A 24,926-nucleotide genomic window follows, 5' to 3' on the forward strand; every position below is an offset into this window, starting at 1 on the left:
ATAAAAAATTTCAACTTCAATGAATACTATTAAAAAGGGCTATCTGCGTTTTCAAAATTGATTGTATACTAAGGGGTTAAAATGAATGGGAATGGGACAGCACTGCAGTACCCAGAGCGGCCACTGTGAAAAGTGCAGAGTACAAACAGCTTGATGGACTGATGTAAAAATTGAAGTAGTATGAGTACTGCGGCCACTTCAGAAGGCTGACAGGTGAGGGTAGTGGGACTGAGATTCCCACTGATCAAGTATTAATGGCGTATTGTGAAAATCCAGATAACCCTTTTTAATTAATTGATTCACTACAGTAGCCATGGCTCTATTATAAATGGAAACCATGATAGCAGTGTGTATCCACTGGCATCAAGGCATGCTGATAGTTGTGGTTTCACAATAGGGCCATAGATTGGAGAACATTGTTCCAGACTAGTAGCAAATTACCCCATTTTCTTACTTCTTTTACAAGGATTTTTATTTCTGAGACTCTCTCTACTTTTTCTTTGTTCTAATAATCTTTAGTAATAATAATCTATTTATTTATTTAACGCCAACATATTCCGCAGCACTTACCAAACAGGGGGAATAAAAACAAAACCAGTTACACCTAGTAATCAGTTGATGGAGACAGTAGGGGTGAGGGTCCTGCTCAAACAAGCTTACATACTACAAATAATTGGGTGATACAGAAGGTGAAGGGGCTGGAGATGTGCACGGTATGGTGAGGTGGAGAGTGAGGGATGCTATACACATGAACAGTGGTCAGACTTAAGCAGTGTGGTGGCTAAATCGGTATGACTGCAGGAGGTGGTTGATTATGGCTAGCAGGAGCTGCAGTCGGTAGGTCAGGGAGCATGTTATCAGGCGGAGTACAGAGAGGTTTGGTTTAGGGGATGTGGTATGCCTCCATGAAGAGGTGCATTTTGAGACCACGCCTGAAGTTTTGTGTGTCAGGTTTTGCCGGGATAGTTTTGGGTAGTGCGTTCCAGAGGACTGGTGCTGCTCGGAAGAAGTCTTTGAGGCGAGAATGAGAGGTTCGAATGAAAGGGGCATTTAATCTAATTTAGTTAGCGGAGCGGAGGGCGTGGATTGAGATGAGGGATGCAATAAAGGGCGGCATGGTGCTAAATGGTATGGTGTTATATTGTCACCTTGTTTTTATGATTACCATTCTGCCTATTTGATGTAATGTAACTCTTTACACAAGCTTTGTATTTTGCTTATTAGGCATTTTTGAGACATTGTAGTAGCTTTTGTAGATGAAGGCTCTAATATCATTTGTGATATCTTTGTATAAGTCTTATTTGTGTAGTAGATGTCTTAACGCACAATTAAGAATTCCCTTTGACATAAGCTAATAACTCCGCACTCTAAAGATGTTACCTGTGGAACCTGGAATACTGCAGCTTATCTCGTCCTCCACGTCCAAAGAAATGAACAAGCAAGGTTGTGTTGATATCAGTACTGTCTGCAGTGGACTCCTACAAGACACCATGAGATTTATAGTTACCATCGTGCACATGACTGTGGTATTACATTTTGAACATAGTATGCAGGCATGAAATAAATCCACTAAAGTTTATACAATGAAACCTCTTGAGAGACCACCACTGATCTAGGTCAGATATTCAACTTCTATAAATCCTAAAGGCCCATTTAGACAATGATTAATTGCTCAAAATTCGCTCAAAAGATGTGATAATCGTTGTGTGTAACGGCACTGACATCGTTCAGTTTTCGTTAAGCTGTCGCTGATCGTTCTCTTTCAGCATGCTGAAAGACAATGATCAGCCTTATCAGGAGTTCACAGCGGGATACAGCTGATACTATTGTTTTAGCTGTATCCTGTTCCCTAAACACAGGCGGGCCATGAAGAACACAGCGGTCCAGCTGTGTTCTTCATACTCCACACGGAGCGCATAGCTGTATACCAGCTGAGCGTTCCGTAAACAGCCGTGGGTATGAAGAACACAGTTGTGTTCTGCATACTCCGCTCGGAGCACTCGGCTGTATAACAGTATAACAAGCGGCCCCGCCTGTCTTCTGCATATCCTGCTCAGAGCGCTCAGCTGTATAACAGCCGGATGCAGAAGACAAGCAGCCCCGCTTTTCTTCTACATCCCCCGCTCGGAGCGCAAAGTGATGGCTCAACGTTTGAGTGATCACCTTGTGCTTAAAAGGCACACAACGATTATCACTCAAAAGACATTTTTTGAGCAATAATCGTTGTGTCTAAATGGGCCTTTAGTGTATCAGTCATCTTCTCTGAGAGAGCGACCCCTCTAAAAACTTTATTTTACCGTGATCCTGGAAGTTTTATTTATATGAAAATTAAAAGGGTATTCCCATTCTATAATGTGACAGCATAGGATAAAGCATCACGTTACAATCGACGATGTCCAAACGATGGGACCACCACCGGTCCTGAGATCGAAGGGGGTGCAGCTCTTATTTAGTGCTGCGTACTCTTCACAGCAGCAGCCTGATGAGATGCTGGCTGCAGTTTCCTACCCAGCCAGTGGCGTCGCCGCTGTGCAGGGAAAACTTGATATAAACGTAGTCAGAGCCCATTAATTTTCTGGACTGATAGATTCCAGAGGTTGGTGCATATTCTGGAACTACATAATCGCTTTATAGGATGGATAAACGAATTAAAAGTGAAGTTTATCTTCTAACTGACTGTATTACATGCAGAATATATCCAGTGAAGTATGTAGAATTCATGCACACAAGTTTATTGGGGTTCTCCAAGTTATATGGGTCCCTCTCTACTGCACCAAAGGATGCCTCAAATAATTCTATCTTAGAAGCACCATACAAAGTGATGCTGTACGTTTCCATAAAGCCTTTTGCACACGGCTATCACTGAAAATGGAAACAAGGCTACTAGCTTGACCAATATGCAGAAAGGAGTCGCATATCGTATGAAAACTTGGCTGCTTTCTTTCAGAACGAGGCCTACACCTGTCCACAGATTGGGATTGCAGCTCAGATTTACTACAGAGAATGAGACTGAGCTGCTATACCATGCACAACCTGTGAACTGCTGTGGCACTGTTTTCAAGAGAAAGTCTAATCCTGTGCAATCCCTTTTTTGCCTTAAACTATCATATATCCCCTAGTACTTGCCACTTAAAAAAAACAAAAAAAACCGAATTCCAATCCTTTTCTTGTTTTTTTTCTAAATTTTTCATTACACAATGAAAAATACAACCTTTGTTATTACATTTGATCTTTATATTGAAAAACATGCGTTTTTAACATTTTAGCAAAAAATATTAGGATTTGAATGGGCAGGTCTGAAAATTTTATTGGACAGGAAAAGGTTAGATGTAGTTTTACTGCCAAAATGGGTAAAGAAGCAAGATGACATTATATATCATCTCCAATAAAACATAAGACTGCAGAACTGATCACTTTTTCCCCCATTTAATCCTGATAATGGGATTATAGCAGATTACACTGCACATTACATAGACTGCACTGTATGTTCACATTAAACAGAGCTGCCGATTGTAAGAACATAATCCAGTGTGGACACATCGCATGTCAAGCTTCCTAGAGAGCAGAATAGTAATGGTAAAGGAATTCTACAGCCGGAGTCTTTGTGGGTGACTTCAGCGTACGCTGCAGTAAGTGCTGCTACCTTCTCAAGTGATTCATGCTTACATCTGTTTATTCTGCTGTCTCCACGTAGACATCTACCTCCTAGAAATTTTCACCAACAAAAGAAATTTGGAAAAAGCTCAGCGATGTTCAACAGATGTGTGTCCAAATACAGTCATGAGTGATGAGAAGCGGGGCAGAAGACTTGGCCAGGAGGGGACTACTAGACATGCCTCACATTGCTTCATAGCATGTAGCCATAATAAGCAATATTCAATACCGGAGGGAAGAGCCGTGATATCAATGTGTAGCGACGATCACACAGCCGTCTGTTAACATATCTTCCACTACAATTGTGTGTTACCAGGGGACGCATTTGTCTTTGTGGTATTTACATTAATTCTGTTAAATCATATTAATTTATCCTATAAATAATTACCTAATTAAATTAAATATAGTACATACTATTTCATATTTGTAGTCTGACGGGGTTGCTACAAAGCGTTCTGTTGTGTGACTCGCAGTGATCAGAAATATCTGGGAGAACCGTCAAGCAACTGTTCAGCTAACCCCGGTGTATCATCAATGGGTAATATGAATGGGGGGGGGGGGGGTATTATTGTATCTTGTCACCACCAGGAAGTTAATGCTGGCTATAATGCAAAGATGTCAGAACACACAAAGAATCGTAGCTTGTTCTATATGGGATTGTGAAGTTGTCATAGTGCCTGTGCTGACCACAGGGCACTGCTGACAGTGCTTACAATTGCGTTGTGAGCAATGGAAGAAGTTAGCCTGTTGTAATAAATGATGTTATCTTTTACATCATGTGCTGGTGCATCATTTACCTGGTGAAGTGATGTACTATGGGAAGAAAGCAGAAAGGCAGAAGCAGTGTAATGCTTGGGCAACCTGTGGCAATGGCCTCTTTCAGCAGGATAATGTGTCCAGTCACACTTAAACAATTCAGAAATGGTCGGTGGAACATGACAATGTTCAAGGTAATGACTTGGCCTCTAAATTCTCCATATCTCAATGTGATATAGCATCTGTGGGATGTGCTGGAAACACAGGTCCGATTTATGCAGACCCCAACTTACAACTTATAGGGCTTAAAAGTCCGCCTTGGTTCCAAATATCACAATACACCTTCAGAGTTGTTTTGTTGGCACAAGGGGAACCTATACAATATTACAAAGGTGGTTAAATTGCTATGGCTGATCAGTATATGTATAAATTGTGAGTTTGGTTCTAATATTTAGTACATTTAATAACCCAGGTTATTCTTCCCCCAGTTGAAGGCAATTAGATACACAGTGAGTCAGTTGAAGAAATGCTGGATGACAAGGTGCTGAGCATTTCAAGTCAAACCTTTCCTTCAGTAGTCTTCCTCCTTTATACCAAGTATGCAGACTTTACATCATTGATGAACACATAGGATTGACTTTTCTTGGCAAATGGTGTTAATAAACTAATGATTTCCTTATCAATTTTTCTTTGGCCATACAGGTGTGAGTAGAGACATTCATGCCAACGGTAGTTCTGCACGGAGACCAGCTCTCCTCCAAAATGGTACAGCCGCACCATTTACTGATGTTATTTATGTAAGGCAGAGGATAGTTATTAGATAACACGATCATGACAGAGTATGCTTTCCTCCTAATATGTATAATATGCTCTCTTGTGCTTGGATTGCTAGGGTTTATCTACACAATGTAACCCGTGGGGTTGTTGCATGTTGTCTAGATTATGGCTATCTGCAGATACTATTTTGGAGCTGATCTCACTTGCAAAGAACGGTTTTTGGGTTTAATAGGTGCCATATGCTAAATGTACACATACTTCAGTGTACGTGGCGCATGTTATCTTGTGCTAATTAGGTGAGCTGCCAGTTATGTGAGGTCTGGATGCTCCTGTTTCTGTAAGGATGGATGGCTGAGACTACTCCCCCGTTACTGGAGAGGCTTCAAAGGCGAACACAGTGGTAAAGCTATGAAAAGTGTCTTAAAATGTATCAAGTAGTGGACAATGTAACCTTGGATGTCTATAAGAATTTTCCCGTATAGACATTTATGGTATATTCATATATTATTAGGGGCAACCCTTCCCCTGGTAGGTGGGTGTTAAATGGATATTTGCTTTACGCTGATTTTACGTGTAGACGTTTTCTTTACATTCAGAATATTGAATTGTAGCACTAATTATGTGAAAATGGTAAATAGTCCTCAGGGGTTACTGTTCTCATAGAAGACCCGCGCTGGTATGAAATCTTGCAGGCAATGTTCCATGGGAAAGATATCCAAATTAGCTTTCCTCCAGAAAGAAGACAGTCTCTCTACAGCCACCTATTGGAGGTAGGTACCCTGTAAAGTCAAGGTCCGGCCAATAGAAGAGCGTTGAATCATGACTAGGGATTTCAGCCAAGTCAGAGTCTCCTCCAAGTACAAAGGGACATATTTATTTAGGACAGCATTTTATATACAGGCCTAAGTAAAGTTTACGACAATATAAATGCAAAAACTGTAGTAAGAGGCACAAGCCTTTGAAACCTTTGTGGACACTAGTGTGTGCCCGACTGAAATCTATGCCAGATACGAGCTGGTGAAAGTTTCAGCTATAAGTTATGCCAATTTCTACGGTCTAAATGAAAGTAAAAACGATGCATCCTCAAGGCTATGGCCCCTTTTTCCTAGCCCTAACTACTTTTAGAAAAATGGCGGAAGCATAAAAAGGCCCAAAAGTCCCCATAATGGTATACCCTATAATTTGTGACTTTTGTGCACCAGAAATCTGATGCGGGAGATTTAATAAATGTGTCTAATTATTCTTACCAGATCGCTAAGCTCATAGGAAAAGATTTACTTAAAAAAAAATTGACAAACTACCTGAGCCTCCACCCCCAGGCAAAACAAGCAAACAATCAATGAACATATACTGAGCACCACATCAATAGTTTAGAAAAATGATGAGGAAAATGGGTGTTACTAAGATGTTACACCAATTACAGTATGCTTAATTGCACACTGTATTATGAAAGGATTCCAATTGATGTTAGGGAAAAATGAAAATGCAGTTGTCCTACAGAGACCACCATACTGCAAGACATAGAGTGGCTCCATAATACAGAACTGTAGTGTCTCCTGTGCGCCATTGTATGGAGCCCGCTCACATGTATTGGACGTCGGGAAAAAGGTCATTCCTCAGAATCAAGGAGGTGAAACAGTTATTACAACTGTGTAACCATCATGATCGATTCTACTTGATTGTTGTATAAGCATTTTTCAAAAATCAGTTTTTCTTTTAAAGTGTCATAGAGCAACTAAATAATTATTCATGTAGTTGTTCTATGACACTTTAAAAGGAGTTTTTCCAGGAATAAACTGTTTCAATATCTTATTTTTTGGGGCTCTGCTACTCAGAATCCCCACCGATCGGTAAGTCCAGGAAAACCCTTTTACAGTTCATGGCCTAGGTCTTCAATGTTTGATTGGTTGGGGATAGACCTTCAGGACCCCAGACGATCAGCACAAAGGGCTGCAGTACTCCTGTGAGCGATGTGCCGCTGCCACTGTTTAAACCAATGACTGGAGGGATGTCGAGTAATGTTACCTACCATCCTTTTGTGCAGATATGCCTGGAGCCCTTCTGCGGGTTTCCAAGATGGCTGTAACACTTTCCGGACTAACCGATGCACACTGTGTCAGAAGTTTAAGACACTATACGCTACTCTGATTGTCTGACGCTGCTCAGTTGAACAGTGTTGGCCAATCTGAAAGCAGTGTCAAATGCCTCAGACTTTTCCTCACACACTCAAAGGAGAGCTGCGACATCTTGGAAGACCAAAAGCAAGAACAAGTGGATCCACGGCACAAACTGAAAAAGAAAGGTAATACTAAAACCCTCCCAGACTCAGGACAAATTTTCCTTCCAGGACTGTAGGGTCATTTGCTGGACCCAGGAGGCAGTGCCTGGTACTGCAGCTCCTCCCATTCATTTGAATACTAAAGTTTCAGAGAACCCCTTTAAACTTTAAAGTGACCCTCTGGTTTTGGAGGGGGAAAAAAAACAAACTCTGCAGGGTATATTACCTGCAGTTATTTTTCTCTGTCATCCCTCAGATCCATTGGTTCCAGGTCCTGTTTTTAGGCATCCAAGCTGTCTGACACAATCTTCAGATTATCTAATAGCCATAGTGCATTGGTAGTGTTAGACTACCAATGCAACACAGTATACCTACTCTCTGACTGGCCAGAAATGCTCATGTGATCAGCATTGGCCAATCAGACAGCAGAGCATAGTGTGCAGTAGGTAGTTAAGAAAATTCCTGCTGCCATCTAGGACAGCCAGAAACAAGGCCTGAAACTAGCAGATCAGAGGGGCGGCAGGGAAGAACAAGTGCAGGTAATATCCACCCCTACCCCACCTGTCCCAGGACAGAATATTTTTCCTGAAACCAGAGGTCACTTTAATTAATTTCAATAACTACAGAGCTGAAATCTCTTTCTATACAGGCATTAAGCGTTGGCATTCTTAAAGAGCAAGGGAAAAAAGCAGCAAAACCTAATTGCACATAGTAACAAAGTGAGGTAATAGAGATCATATCATATGGCAATTATTTTTATCCTATCATCCCGACTATTCCAAACCAGATGGTAAAACACACAGAATAAAGCCTTTCAATCCCTTAAACACTGAAATGTAGATCTCAACTGTTAACACTACATGCAATATTTTGTCGAAAGACGTACAATGGTTTGGAAGGAAACTGTAACATTTCGAGACGTCTGTCGGTGTCTTACATTTCCTCGTTTTTTTGCTTTTTTTTTTTGCCCATGCATTGCAAAATAAATAGCTGGAGAGAAAACACACACTTGTCAACCTCTGGGACTCTCCGAGTCTAGAGCCGCAAAGAGAGTGGCCTGGACAGAGATTTTATTCTGTCACCACTTGCGTTGGGGCTCTCTTTGAACATAACAAATACACCTGGCAACATGAAGAAAGATTTTGATTTTTTTTTTCCAAGAGGAAAGGAGTGTAGAGGTATTTCAACAGAACTATTCTTATGACATCTAAATAGCCTCTGTGTCTTTTATCCCACTGAAGAGGTAAGATGAAAGATGAGAATCTTTTCATGAGACTTAATACTAATGGTTATTTAGCTTTCAGCATATCTTAAGAAACCAAAGCCATTAGTTCAGTGTGGGTCTTCATGCTTATTGCATACGTGACATTTCAAATATTTTATAGCCCGGCTCCTGCCGGTAACACTCGCCGTTTCATGGTGGACATTTAATTTGGGCTATTGTTGAACCTTTTATGGACCAAGGGACCTTCATGTGTTTTGGAAAAACGCAGTTTAAAAGTATTTCTTATTTCAAAGTCTACCAAAAAGTCGCCTTTTTTGCTTTTCTTATAGGATCAAAAGAAGCAACTTTTTAACATTTATTAATATTTAAAAATATTGTGATAAAAAAAATAGTTTTTTTTTCTCCTTTTGCATTTGTGTCACTGGTACAAACAATGAAACTTACTACACAAAACAATCTTCTAATTCTCCCGAGTATAATGGTATGAAATATGTTTTTGTTGTCTCACCCAGTGACTACAACCCAGAACAAAGTGTCTGAATACTGGGACCTATACTGATCACTAGAACAGAGATCCTATGCAACCCCGAATGAATGAAGAGGCGGTCAAGCATGCACTATACTTGGCCATTTCTGTCAAACCCATAGAGATGTATTGAATATCATCTTGCATGCTGGACTCCAGCTCCATTCATTTGGGAATACAAGAGAACCCTATTCTTGCGATCAGTAGGGGTTCCAGGGGTCAAACTCCCACCAGACACCTAGGGGATAGGGGATGAGAGTTAAACTTGAGACATACCCTTTAAAGGGGTTATCCCAAAATCTAAAGTTATCACCCTATCCACAGTATAAGCAATACATTTATGTTCGGTGGGGGTCTCACCACTGAGAGCCCCACTGTTCCTGAGAATGTGGGTCCCTTCTCCTGCCCACAGTGACATTAAACTGAATGGAGCACTGCTACTCTATTCATTCTAGTGGGGCAGATCGAAATTGTCGAGTTCTTGTACTTGGCCATTTCCAATAGTTCCATTGAAAGTGAATGGAGTGACACCGAGCATGCCGCTCCATTGAAATGCCTCCTCATTGTGGAAAATGCAGTAAACGCAGTGAGGAGGAGGGGGAGCGCACAGGACCCTCATTCTCAGAATCGGTAGGGGTTTCAGAGGTGATACCAGCACTGAATGTAAAGGTATCCCCTATCCCATGGAAAATAGATAACTTTAGATGTTGGGATAACTCCTTTAAGCTGCTAAGCACCATCTTATTTGGCAGGTGCATAACATCCAGTTCAAACTTTTTTTGGTAAAAGCAGAAAAGGCAATGAATGCAAAAATGGAGGCCAAAAATAATTACAAAGCGTCTATTCTGTATGACGTGAGCACACAATAGCATGGAATAATGGCACTATGGATAGCACATCCATTTTCCAAAGGATAATGATAAAAGTGTGAAGATTATATATTTTGGGTTGTTAACCCCTTGAGTGGCACGCCCGGAAATTTTCCGGGATGAGCTCCACTGCCCATAGCGATATAGCCCGGAAGATTTTCGGGCTATGTATCACTATGGGAGCTGCAGAGCACAATGCCACAAGCTGTGACAGTGTGCTCTGCCTGCACAGTCCCAGAGAGAACAAAGCAAGGGCTTTGAAAAACCAGCAGAAGATATTGCCGATATGCAGGCAAGCTCCTGCTTTGTTTACAGGTTGCCATAGAGACCATCGGCTTGTCAGAAGCAAGCCGATGGTCTCTGTGGCAGGGAGAGCTTGGTGCTTGGCTGTGAGAGGACAGCTGGGTACCTGCTCTTACAGCAGAGATCAGAGAAAACCTCCGATCTCTGCTGTGTTAACCCTTTACATGCTGCAGTCTATGTGACTGCAGCATGTAAAGGGCTGTCACTGCAGCATGTAAAGTGATGTCACCATCGGACCCCCGAAATGTGTTCAGGGGGTCCTAATGGGTCCCTGTGGAAGTCCCCTAAAGGGAAAAAAAAAAAAAAATTATAAAAAAAATTATAAAAACACTTGTCTCCCTTTACTTTGTAAAAAATCAAAAATACAATCACACATGTGGTATCCATACGTCATAATGACCCAGAGAAGGAAGTTAATACATTATTTAACCCCTTCATGACATGGCCCCTTTTTTTCTTTTTTCCCCATTTCTTTTTTTCCTCCCCCTGTTTAAAAAAATCACAACTTGTCCCGCAAAAAACAAGCCCTAACATGGCCATGTCAATGGAAAAATGAAAAAGTTATGGCTCTTGAGACGCAACTGCAAAATTAGTTGAAATTCAATGATTAGACCATTTAAAAAAACCTGCCCTGGTGGGCACGACAGGATGGTAGGAAACCCGCCACTCAAGGGGTTAAAGGGGGTTTTCCGGGACTGGGATACTGATTATCTATTCCGGCACTCACACCATTTAGCTGTTTAAAGAGGCTGTGGTGCTCGGGTGTCTTCACTGTATACCGGGGACAGCGCTGTTCATTTAGTAGCTACCATTTCTGGCACTGCAGCTCAATCCCATTCATTTGAATGTGACTGAATTGCACAAAGGTCATGCGACCAATGAAAATGATATCACAGGCCGAGGAAGAGGCTGCAGCACTCGCAACCACTTAGCCTCCTCAAGCAAGGAGTCTCTCCCCCACCTAATTGATATTGACGAAGTATCCTAGGGATAGCTCATCGATATCTATGTCCCACAAAATCCCTTTAATTTCTATTCTATTATTTTTTCATACATTTAACATACGTTTTATTACTTTAGTGAGGAGGACATAATTATTTCAATTGTGTGTCACATTACTAGGATCAAGTTGTCACAACATCAGCCTGGTCCAGGATATTGCTGCATGCTATTAAAAGCAATCAGCTTGCTAACATATCTGTAGACTCCAAGGGGTTAAAAGCATTAAAATGATAGCCCTGATTCTTCACTGGAGAATTAATAACCCTTTAATGCCAATGTGGCTGTGTTAGAGAGCTGCAAGCAAGAGGAGGAGAATTTTTTTTTAAAGAAGCCTGTTGTGACTTGCATGGCTTCATATTAGATAAGTTTCCTAACAGCAACCTATATATTAGGAAGGATTTAAAGAATTTATAGCTGTAAGAGCGTGTCTGAGGAATTAACGTTATATTTGTAGATTCAGCTCTATACATGACTCAAAAATTCCCCGGTCTTTTGTGTTTCTCGGAAATCTTGGCCGATTAGCCGTATTGAACATACTTGTAATAACAGCTCTATGCTAGCGAGCGAAGAAGCTGCTTCGTGCAGAGCTCTCCAAAATATTGATGGGATGGAGACACATATAAACAATGCCCATCTCAGGCTTATCTGAGATGACAAAGCCTATCCCTGCATTTATAATAAATATGCACCGACTTGTTTGCTAGTCACTTTATCAGCTGGGATTCCAAGGTGGGATTGGCGGATATCCAAGCATAATGTTAGTGGGAGTAGCAGATCAGTTTTAAGTTCTACAGAACACAACCGTCTTTGAAAAGCAGAAGGGAAAAAAAAAAATCTCTTGACTGCGGCTGGGAGAAGTACAAAGAATATAACCTTAAATGAACGCACATTCTTGTTTTCTTATGCAGAGATAAATCTTTGCGTGCGCGAAGTTTTCGAATATTTAGTTACAATTTCTAAGGCATATCCCAATACAACTTAAAGTCACAGCTTCAAGGAGGGGATTCTCTACTTTTACATTAATTTACCCAAACTAAAGGCTTATCAGTTTTATATGGGCAGGTCAGTGGCTCAATGCCTAACATTAACCCTTTGCAATCCAATTTTGGATTCAGTGTTTCCTGGGGGGGGGGGGGGCTTTCTCTTTCTGCCATTATACAATGGCGCCATCTGCTGGCTAGAGCCAGTACTGAGGTATAGGACATGCTGGAGAGGCCCCCAACAACTGAGTGGCCAGTAATCTACAGTAAGAATACCCTGCTGGACGTCTTCCGACATCAGAGCTGTACAGCCTTCAATCAGAAGGTCTCTAGACGTCAGACAGTGGATTGGAAAGGGTTAAAGTTTCTGGGTGTGAATCCAACCACAGTTAACGTCTACATGGCATTTGTATGTTCTCCCTGTGTTTGCCTCGGCTTCCTTCCACACTCCAAAAACCCTTTGATAAGTGAAAATTAGCCCCAATGTATACACTATCTTACCTAAAGTAATTGGACACATGAGCAAGAATCAAAAGTAGTATTTATTTACATATGTTAATACTTAGTGGGGCCTCCTTTGGCCCTAATGATATCATATGCTCTCCGTGGTATACTTTCTACTAATGTCCTATACACTTTAACTGGTATTTCCCTCCATTCATCCTGAAAATATCTGGCGAGTTCCGTCCCAAGAAGATGGACGCTGTTCATATTTCCTGACCTATTTCCAGAGTATTGCCACATTGTTGGCAGCACATTACTGACTACAGGAGAATGTCAAGGTACTTGAAAGAAAAAGAAACTATTTCTCCCCTATTACACCACATTTGTGATTACTCCTCGTTGAGTAGTCCTGGCTGGGAAACCGCTGGCTCAAGCGGGAAAGTGCACAATCAAAAGAGATGAGGTTCCAGCCGCAGGATGAAATCCAAAAACTTTATTATTAAATGGAATTAAAATCAGTAATGGACAAACTGACTTCAAGTCCCAAATAAAAGTTTCCGATGGGTTTCAAATAGCATGCTTCCTACTCATGGCATGGACATATGAGGGCTTATGCCCGTATTTAAAAACACTGGGACTGATGGGATATGAGAATTAACCCATTGGATGTCGTTTGTGGTTTATAAAAAAAAACCAAAAAAAAAACCACAACAACAACAATGCAAATGGTTACAAGCAAGCAAACACCATGAATGTAATAATGCATTGGTTTATCTCATAGCCAATAAATATCAATGAAAATAGAAGACTTGTCATGCCGTCAGGAACTCTAGTATCACAATGTAAAATCCAATATGCCTCACAAGAATATAATTTGTGTTACCAGTCACCTACCCTTAAAATTTGAGCCTTTACAGACTAAAAAATGAAAATGACAGTATGTTCTATCCATGAATATAAATAAAGTGGTGTGCTGCCTCCGAAGACTATGGCACATTCCTAGAGATATAGGTCAAATGTTCTGAAACCCTGTATGAGGTGTTCAACTTCTATCCCTAATATTGCAGGCAGTGCAACAAATACAATAAAACACAATTCATTTTGCTTTCTATAAAGACATGATGGCTGTTAGCCTGATAGCGCTAAAAAAACGTGTGGTTCGCAGCAAATCGACACACCGTGCATTGGAGACAATCACATATGAAAAACACCTTTATGCGTTAACCATGAGGTGTGAACAAATGGTCTAAGGAAATCACTATATCCTAGGCTTTACCTTTGTTTAGTTACTACTAGAGATGAGCGAGCACGCTCGTTTAAGGCTGATGCTCGATCGAGCATCAGTCTTGTCAAGTAACTGATTCCTAGACCAAGCACCATGTGGGTCTCTGCCACTCTCCCCCCAACCGCCCCCTGCCCCCCTGCATGGTGCTAGGTCGAGTAATAAATTGCTCGACAAGACCAATGCTCGATCGAGCATCAGCCTTAAACGAGCGTGCTCGCTCATCTCTAGCTACTACCCAACATTCTCCACTGAAATAGTAGATAACTTTTCATCCTGATATAAAATGGGAAGGTGTTGAACAAAACATTTTTTAATGAATGTCAAGTCATTGCTGTATGATGTTGAGAAAACAGGGGTGGGATTATTGATATTCCTAAATATCTGGGTTAAAAAATCGTCTTTTTTTTTTTTTTTTTAAATCTACCATATCGGAAGCCCTATGAATAATCCACGGCTTATATTTTCTGCCTATGAACCTATTATTTAGTTCTCCCTCAACCATTTGATAATTAGTCGGATCTGAGTAGAAGCGTTTCGCTCTAGTGAACCTCCCTATGGGTATAGATTTTATAATGCGAGTTGGATGGTTAGGAGTAGCATGAAGAATTGAACTAACTGAAAGTGGTTTTCTTTAGATAGTGAAGGATACTTCCCCTATACAAATATTGCGTGTGAGAGTCAAATCCCCAAAAAGTTACTCTATCCTGGAACTAATTGCCTACAAACTGTAAAATATACAGCTTTGTTATTCACATACTGGAAAAACAGAGGTTAAGGCACTTCCCCTCAGTCCCACGCAAGTAAGCAGGTTGTGTTCATGCTTCTTACCACTACAATCAATGGACCAAGGCCAGGTCACGTAAAACATCCCCAGACCATAACAGAACTTCTGCTGTATTTCAAGGGGTTCCCTGCTTACTGGAGAACCCCTTTTCAATAGGACCCTTTGTATGAAAATAATAAACAGAGATATACTTAGCCCTCCGTTGCTGCCGGGATTCAGCCTGCTGCGATCCCGGGGTTTGCTATGACAGATGTCGTCACAGGAAATCTTATGATTGCTGCAGCATCACGTTCTTTAACTCCTGGCATCATGGTGCTCAGGATATGAGCACCAATGCCAGGAGAAAGGGCGGTGGCGCTGCAGCGGTCACCTGATTTCCTGTGGCATCGACACAATCCATCCTACTGATAGGGGCGTTGAAATACTTTGGTAGGATAGTGTATCTGTATCTTTGAGATAATGAATTTAACCCTTTCCAATCCACTGTCTGACCTCTGAAGACATAACGATTTAAGGCTGTACAGCTCCGATGTTGGAAGACATCCGTCGGGGTTCTCTTACTGTATATTGCCAGCCTCTCTGCTGTCTGAGCCTATCCAATGCGTCACTTCATGCAGTACTGGCTTTAGCCAGCATATAGCGCCGTTGTATAATGGCAGAAAAAGAGTAAGCCTAGGAAAACCAGGATACAGATTGGATTGGAAAGGGTTAGATGGTAAGCGGCACTGCGGACAGGGATCATGCGAGTCATGAGAAGTTCTGTACAGCACTGTGGAATATGTTTAAGTGATATAAGCATGAGGATATAATTTGGCTTATGTATCTTCTCATTTGTGGTAATAACTTGTCAGTAGTCATTTGAACCCTGGAAGCCATAGAGGGCCTTCAGTCCTTTAGTGGTTGACTGGGAATCTCAGATACAAGACTTATAATGTAGTACAACTGAAATCAATGGTGCTGCAGGAGAGATTTTACAGCAATGAAAATCAGTAAACCTATCCCAAAAGAGGCTTATGAACTCTAATGTAGAAGAATGGAGGTCCCGACTGATAAACAGAGATGGCAAGCACCCTGAAAATGTGCAATGTTGCTGAACACCACATTTCCCATTTCAGAATTGTATTGGGTTTGCCTAAGAGCTGTATCTACCTTCGCAACAAGTCTCTTTAAATTGGCACAATGCACCTAAAATAAATGAAATAACCCTCCAATAGGTTGTACCTGGAGATTTCCTACAGTTATGTTTTTTGGATTTAATTTTTTAGAGAATTTAAAAAATTTTTTACTACCTTTGCACAATAAAAAAAAAAATTAAAAAGTTGTTTTTGAGTTACCATATTATGAGAGCCATAACGTTTTTTAAATTTTTCCACTGTGTGAGAGCTTGTTTTTCGCGGGACAAGCTGTAGGTTTCATTGGAACTCATGTTCATTTTGGGGTACAAATGACTTTCTGAACACTTATTTTTAGTTTTTTTTTGGTAGTGGGGGTGAATTAAAAAAAACTGCAATTTTGCTGAAATAGTACAGCATGCTGTATTATTCTGTTCAGGAAGTTTGTGGAATTTACTGACGGAGGCTCCAAACTTCTGATGCGAATGTGAGAATAGCCTTAGATGTTGTAGTTATTAATGATCATGGCATTTACAGGGTTAAATGACTGGGAGATTGTCACAATAAGACAAAAGTAATATACTGTAAGCACCGTGGAAGTCACCAAGGGGTTAAAGCCCATGTTGACAGTTCTACAGCTTCTAAGAAGACCTTCATGCTTCCATGATAAGAAACTACAGCGGCAGAAGAGGTATTCATTGGGGAATATTCCAGAAGTACATGTGAAACGTGATGTGATCAGAGCCTAAACGACATTAGTAAGGATCAAGGGACAGATTAATGGGAGTACTAAGATGGTGGTACAGTTTAAAGGGGTTTTTAAGAAATTTAGGACCCAGTGTGGTACTGCAGATTGGAGGGGTCCCCACTAATATAAATGGCCCTTTCTAAGAATAGGTCATCAACATTTAAGTCTCAGAAAACCCCCTTAAATAGTAATTCCCCAATATAAGGCTATTAGGCCAGATAACACGGTGTCCTTCCACCAGATACGAGTCGCCCTTAAACACTGTATTATGTCCGGATCTAAATACAGAAACAGCAGCATGAAAAAACCTCAGTCAAATGCTAAATATAAATCCAACAATTACTTGCCATCTGGGTCTTTGTAGTAATGGCACAAAAATCAGACCTGTCCGCCCTCAGCTCTTGTTCCCCTCTGCCAAGGTTGGCAAGAGACTTGGGCGGCAAAAGATTTTTCCCGTTTCCTCTACTTGATTAAAAAGAAGCTGTAAATTTTGCCACATGGACACGCACCGGGTTATGTTTGTATGGTCCTTGGCTCTCTAACATGCGCACACATTATCGTTTGCACTAAACTAAAGCAGGGGGTCAAATCAGGGCAATTAAAGAAACATGTTGGAAAAGAGGAATTCACATAAAATTTGAGACTGTATGATCTTCAAGTGGGAAACCCCTCCTGCCCACCAACACCTGCTGATGTCATAAAGACCCCATACACAGGAGCCTGTCAGATGGTTCTGCAGGGATATGCACGTGTTTACTAGTGTATCATTTCTATGGTAGTTATGGACATGGTGTGGAACATCCAGTTTAACAGTTTTTGTAATCCCAGCCACCGGTGGCCACATAAGGCAGTCCTGTATACCCATCTCTGCCATGTTTGGCTGAGATGAAAAGAATGAAAATACACCTTTAAATACACATATTGCACAATGGAGAGTTACCTGTAAGGAATCAGCCGTGAATTCATCTTTTGTGCCGAGAATCTTTTGCAACTACAACGTAAAAGTAAAGAAAATTAAAATGTTTTAATGCAATATAAACAGGACAGCAATGGAAAAGGGAGGGGAAAGTCTAAGTAGATCCTGTCGAATTGGGGTTTCCTTTGACCCACCAGAAGATATGATTTTGAGGTCCGACCCTCCATCTAAATAGAACGTGTGCATGTCCACTGTTACATTGTACATCTTGGTATCATTATACATGGGACATATCATCAGTACAATATAAAGGGGTGGTCTACCTTTAAATTAATGAAGGCCTATCCTAGGGACAACAAAAACTAATGTGGGAGGAAAGCGTAATGTGAATGTAGCCAAATGCCGTACAAGAACATAGACACTATATGTAACTATAAAGCCACCTGAGGACGGCCGGGTCAGATCCCCATGCGAAAATTCTCGCAGTAGGTTGCAGACCCATGCCCCTACAGAGACCTGCGGCTCACCCGCTCCCGGCGTCTTCCGTCTCTGCTATGTGCCGGCTGCATGCGCAGAGCAGAGCCGTTCCGACAATACTAACATTTCTGTGCGGGCCTCTGCGAGACCCACGCAGAAATAGAACATGCCGCGATTTATTTTTCGCGCATGGTTTCACACAGACAAATCGCGGCAGACTGGCACGGGCAGAAATTCTGTGGGAAATCCTGCCACGGAATTTCCACCTGTGTGCAGGGGGCCTAAGTAAAATAAGTAATGCATAAAGAAGCAGGCACGTATATCATCAAAAGATGCCCATAAAACCAATTAATTCAGGTAGCCAATAGGAAAAGAGGAGAGGAGACCCAAGTGTAATGCCATCTTCATGGTATCTTCAGGGGTTCATGCGTTATTTTGCATACACCTTATTCTCATATGGCTCATTGGACTTTCTAACATCCAGATAACGTTAGTATTTATGTCCTTGTACTTTATTATTTATAGGTAGTACTGTATTTTTTCAGAGGTGGCAGAGTTCGATATGGTTCTTATTTTGTAGCACTTCTTGTTCTTATATTGTATGTATTAATTAGTTTTTATTTGTCTGTTAAGTGTAGAATAAAGATATGATACTTTTCATTATTGATGGGGTCTATATTATTGAGGGACATTTGGCTACATGCACACTACTCTTTACTTTGTGTTTGACTATTCTCAGGAAAGGCAATCAATAGTACACTAGTGGGGGTGTACTACCCAGGTCCCCCGACAATCTGCTGTTGGCCAGGTTAATGCACTCATGCATGGATCTGGTGTGTGCAGCAAGCTGACAGCTCCATTCCGTCTGCAGTGGCCAGGTTTGGCATTACAAGCAAAGATTCCATTCCCTTCAATGAAATGTTTGCCTGTAATACCACGCCTGGCCACTGCAGTGAGAAGGATACTCTGTGCTTCCTGTACGAGTGTACCAGTCCACTGAAGAGCCTATTGGTGGGGAATCCAGACAGCGCACCCCTGCCAATCTACAATTTATGGCCTATCCTGAGCATAGGCCATCAATAGTTAAAGACTGGACAACCCGTGTTATAGGCTTAAATCTATTTAAAAATATACAGTATTTGTGAATCGGCCCCTATGGCAAGCAATTGGTTCCATATTGGGCTGTTTTTTTGCTGGACTGTTGGGGTGTCTCATTACTGTGTTAGAGCCAGGCCCATTGGAAGGTACTTTGGTGGGTCCATCCAACCTTGAGAGATCTAGACACAGACATAATATATATGCTGTCTTTGGTGTGGGATCCTACTACTGTTGATGTGTTTATATACAGCATGAGTATGTAATTCTGTGTATACAGCTCAAACGTTCTATGACCAAACTAGCGGTATAGTCCAGTGAATGGGTATTCTGCTGAGCTAGAGGCATTTATTTGTATTTTACACCCAATACCAAATAGTTTAACATTGATGAAAAGCTGGAGCTCTTAAGCTGGGCTCACATGACCGTATCTCGCAGCATGCAGGCTACAAGATATACGTGCGTGGCATGCAGTCAGTACGCAATGACATTGCATACTGGCTGCATGCCGTCCATCCCCATGTACTATCCATGGCGTGTATGCGTGCCTAATACGCGCCAAGATAGAACATACTGCGATTTTTATTGCGCTCGTATTTCGTGAGCATTAACATGGCCGCCTATGGGTGATTACACCCGCACGCAGAATACGCTATGCCGACGCGCTCGTGTGAACCCAGCCTTACTCTGTGGATTATTATAGTCCACACTCATAGTTCCCAATTGAGCGTTAACATAAACATCCCCATCAATACTGTCTTATATACAGATCAGGAAATCAAAACAGTCACCTTCATGCATATAGAAATAAGCCACATACCTTACTGGGTCAGTCTCATTCCTCAAAAGGTCAGCAAAGATAAAAATTGGTTATGTTTAAATTGCATTATATAAACACACGTCTGATGTACAGGACACTGGCTGACCCATATGAGCAGCACTTGCTTTCTGCCCCAAGAATCACATTTTTCCTATTCCATTAACATGGGCAGTGCTTTTATTTGAGACATATTTAGAATTTTTCCCCTTGCTAATGAAGTGAAAGCATGCGGCACAAACGTACAACAGAAGCTTTTTCTAAAGTTAGAAATTTGGGTAGAAAAAAAAGGCCTTCTATTGAAGAGGGCATACCATGACTCCTGGCAGGTCTGTATGCCCAATGAAACGGTTCTGGAGCATCTATCAGCTAGAACCCTCAGTCAAATCTGCAGGCAGCATGTTATGGAGCAGGAAGAGCTCAGCAGGCTGATATGTACAGTTAAGGGAAAAGAATCAGTATAACTTTTATTGTATTCATTTATATCTCTGCTCATCTTGGGCTTAGGAGTCCAGTGGGCGGTCCTATCATTAACTGACAGCCTTCCCTTCATAACTGTGTTTACAGAAATAGCTGTCAATCACTGATAGGACCGCCCACTGGACCTCAATGCCCAAAATGAGATTTAAATGAATATAAAGTTACACAGAATCTTTTCCCACAGAACTATATATCAGCTCCTCCTGCTCTATAACATGATGTCTGCAGAATGACTGCATTTTCAATATGACAGGTTAACTCAGTGTTGTGCCATTTCCTTTTGGAAAGTTATGACTATATTGACAACTTGGTGTTACCTATCCTCTTATCATAGTTGTACTTAGGGTGTAGTTTACCCTATCCCCCAAACAACTTTTTCACTGGCTGGTCAATATCGGAGAAGCCACAATAACTAGAGAAGACATTCAAAAAGCTTCTTATCTTGTAATGCATTAGCAAATAAGATTTTGGTTCACTCATATAACTTCACAATTATAAACTGTGTATGGTTTTCACGGAGTCAGCTAACTTCATGTTATTATTATATGGCTTCTAATTGGAAGGTAACCGCACACAATTAACAGGAGTCGTTCGAACCTGCTGCTTTTGGTGGCACTAGTCAACCATCTAATGTGTATTAGATGTTCAGTGGATGTGCCATCAGCAGTCATTGGGGAGGGGGTATCATTGGGGAGGGGGTATCATAAAATTTAAAGTACCACAAGATAATGAAAAAGCAAGGAAAACGATATTAAAACATTCATATCGATTCAGAGAAATGATCTGGGCAAAAACTGGTAAAACTGTATTACACTTCATGCAGCTGATGATGGGTCAGCGCATGAAGCGATGGTGAGTCTTCCTTATTGGAGAAGGGTCTGGTTTGTCTTATATCTTCAGTCATGTTGTGCAGCCTGTCAGAAGGTCAGAGATGGACTTTTAGAGAAGCTGCCCATAAAGACATTTTTTCCATCTTACATTTGCATATCTTTTTCCCACAAAGCATTGCATGACCTGAAAGTCTCCACAAGGAGAAGGAGTACTTCCCCAGGCTCAGAGGCCTCTCACCCAGCCAACCAGAACACTGCTGAACACTTATGAGGGGCAAGAACCCCAAAATAGCTGTCTGTACATGGTTAGCTTTTCTTATAGCTTATATTTCAAGCCATATTACAAGGTCTGTTCGAAGGTCAGTCATTGACTTAGAGAAAAGCCAACCCTCCAATACTGTAGTTTGCGTTACAGAGCCTTTGTTCCTATTCGCATATTATAATTTGCCAGAGGAGTACTGCATGACCTGAAAGTCTCTTCATACAACTTGGTGCTCTCCAAAAGGAGAAACAGTATGTCCTCACGGGCCTCTCATTCAGCCAATGAAAAACCTACTGAGAACTGATGAGGGGCAAGAACCTCAAAACCGTTGTCTGTACATGGGTATCTTTTTTATCTAGAAGATTCCGATTTGGCTTATATCCTTAGCCATGTTGCAAGACCTGTTAGAAGGTCGAACATTGATTTATAGGAACGATACCTTCTAATAGGTGGTGCTATAGAGGCATTTTTCCATCCCCAATTTGCCTGCATTAGGCAAAAACGCACACAGATCAGTTTAGATTTAGAAGCTATCCGCCGAGAAACTCTTAACCGTGTCTCCCTTACATCAACTTTCACTCACGTTTTATGGGAAAAAAAACCACTCACATGCCCAAAATTCTTACCTTGAAAAACTCTTTCTTGTCAACTTGGTCATTGTCATCAGTATCCAACATCTCAAATGCAATTTGGAATCCAGTTTTTGGTTCTGAAACATTGTAAAGGCATTACAATTAACTGAAAAAGATTCAGAAAAAAAGTTTTCAAAACTTAAAAAAAGTCAGAAGAAAAATCTAAATTATGCATTTTACTGTATTTCTAAAACTGGTACAAATACACATCCAGCCCCAGCACCATGTGGTGCCTCAAGCATCTTGTTTGGCCCATGAGGCTCTCTTCATTGGCCCATTCAAGTGTAAATTGAACTGCAATACTAGGCACAGCTACTACTCAATTTAAGGATGACCACTGATATGATATTGATGATCTATCGAAATGATACGTTATGAAAATGTAGGTTCCAAAAAAGACCTCTAACAGAGGGTAATTCCTTAACCACGATCTTCAAACAAACTGTCAAGAGTGGCTCACTCTTTCTTAAGAGTGCTACCTGCACAAGCATTACATGGACAGTCAATTGATTTTTCCATGTAACGCTTTATTTCCTGTGTGGTGGCTCTGTAATGTTATTGATCATTTGGTGCCCACGATCACAGCTGACCATTGTGGGTTCCAGCAAGGAGACAGCTTGTGAGCAGCCTACTTTAGTGGAAACACCTTAACAAAAAGGTATTGTCCATAGTGGAAATTCCTTTAAGGTATACTAGAAATTTAAAGACAATCTGAATGCTTGCCTACATTTAGGATATGCCATCAATGTATGATCGGTAGGGGTCCCAATCCCACCTGGGGACCCTTCACTACAGTATCCGGTGTAAAGACATCAATATAAAGTACTGCAGCTCTGCTCCATTCACTTGAAAGGACTGAATTGCCATACCTGGCACAGGAACGCTCATACGGATGTCAGTGCTAGGTAGTGCTGTATTGGGGACCATTGCTCTCCAATGAGTGCCACTGCCCTTTCCTTCTGCTTAGTAGCGTGGGTCCAAGGGGTTTTGACCACCTCCAATTATGCACCAATGATCTATGCTACGGATTAAATTGAAGACAATGGCTCAGAACTGGAGTAACTGCACTGGGTCACTACACTACAGATGGCCGCATCGAGATCAACTCGACCCCGTTGATCTGCTTTGATGACCTATCCTGAGGACAGGTCATTAATAGTTTTCTACAAAAAAAAACAAAACATGTTCTAATGTAGAATCCCAGAAAAGCGCATTAACACCCCATTGCCATTTAATAGTATATTATGTCAAACATCACCCTCAAGAGGTCCCATTACACACAAGCAAATATGACTGTGTATCTTGGTGGTTAAAGACAAAACTCAAGAAATCGGGTTATTATAACAGTTGCCAGAACTAACATTTCTCATTCCGAAGAGACTTTGTTTTTCTAAATCTCATATTTCTGCACCTAAAAGTCATGATACAGTACTACACCAGACAATGACATCTTTACAGTACTCAAGGTTGGGAGCGGCATTTAATACCTCAACCCGTTAATATGCAAGAACACTTATCACAACCCACTAGAAGTTATCTAGTGCGAAAGGTTGATGTGGAGCCGTCCATTAAGTCCTGCGCATCTAGCATTAGTCTAGGGTTCATCAGAAGAGGAGTCATCTCTTTGTAAAATGAACCCTAAGTGGGAGCCAGAAATTAAGAGCTGTTGGAACGTCCAACGTAAAGAACTTTCTCTCTGGAAAATGAATTTTTCTTGATGGAATGTTGTTCTAAGATTTCTTAGATATTGGTTGTATTCCGATGCCTCCTGAGCTAAGTGGAGTGGATCGGTATGAAATCTAATTCCCCTGCACAGACAGAAGATGTTTGTTTCTAACAAGGGTCTTGTAATCTGTTACAAAGGCATGAATAGAGGAAAGTACAATGTCTCTCAGAAAAGGCGGCCACCAACTAGAAGGTGCATCTGTGGTAACGAAACGATGGTTACCCTCGCCCCTATAAATGATGCTTTCATTTCATTTGAAGATGATTGCAAAATGTCATAGCGTGCATTGTGTCGGTGGAATTCCAAGATCAACCCTGCCGTTCGCTATGCGGAAAGTTACTGACCATGAATTTGAACCCCCTATTCTACGTATATATAGTCCATGTGGCAATAAAACTCCCCACAGGAGTAAATAGTACTTCTCTAAATACCTGTTTTACACCTGGAATCACCTTAAGAGTTAATTACAAGGGCATGTGTTAATATAATACACACACTCTACATGTAGTTGTCAGAAATCCAACGAAACTTTCTCTGTGTGATTGTAACGTTGACATAAATAAGTGAATACAACATCAGAGCAAAAGGATAATTTATTGCAGAACACTGAGCCCTTGATGGTAGGCTCTAGTACCCTGTTGTATCGCCTCTAGCTTGGATACAAGATGTGATACAGGTGGGCATGGAGGCTCTAGTACCCTGTTGTATCGCCTCTAGCTTGGATACAAGATGTGATACAGACGGGCACGGAGGCTCTAGTACCCTGTTGTATTGCCTCTAGCTTGGATTCAAGATGTGATACGGGGGGCATGGAGGCTCTAGTACCCTGTTGTACCGGCTCTAGCTTGGATACAAGATGTGATACAGACGGGCAGGAAAGCTCTAAACCTGTTGTACCACCTCTAGCTTGGATACAAGATGTGATTTCAGAGGGCAGGGAGGCTCTAG

The 24,926-nt window shown here is 41.3% G+C and overlaps 1 protein-coding gene across 1 annotated transcript in view; it reads right to left on the bottom strand.

The window, feature by feature from the left end:
• Positions 1–24,926, bottom strand: part of MICU2 (mitochondrial calcium uptake 2) — a 234,749-nt gene that overhangs the window by 20,933 nt on the left and 188,890 nt on the right. Inside the window, exons 6-8 of the mRNA XM_066582201.1 lie at positions 22,247–22,329; positions 17,684–17,734; positions 1,381–1,478 (exon numbers count right to left, since the gene is read on the bottom strand). Coding sequence (XP_066438298.1) covers positions 1,381–1,478; positions 17,684–17,734; positions 22,247–22,329 — 232 coding nt within the window. The remainder of the gene's footprint in view (positions 1–1,380; positions 1,479–17,683; positions 17,735–22,246; positions 22,330–24,926) is intronic.

Source organism: Eleutherodactylus coqui, chromosome 1 (assembly GCF_035609145.1).
Source record: "Eleutherodactylus coqui strain aEleCoq1 chromosome 1, aEleCoq1.hap1, whole genome shotgun sequence".
Classification (NCBI taxonomy): Eukaryota; Metazoa; Chordata; class Amphibia; order Anura; family Eleutherodactylidae; genus Eleutherodactylus; species Eleutherodactylus coqui.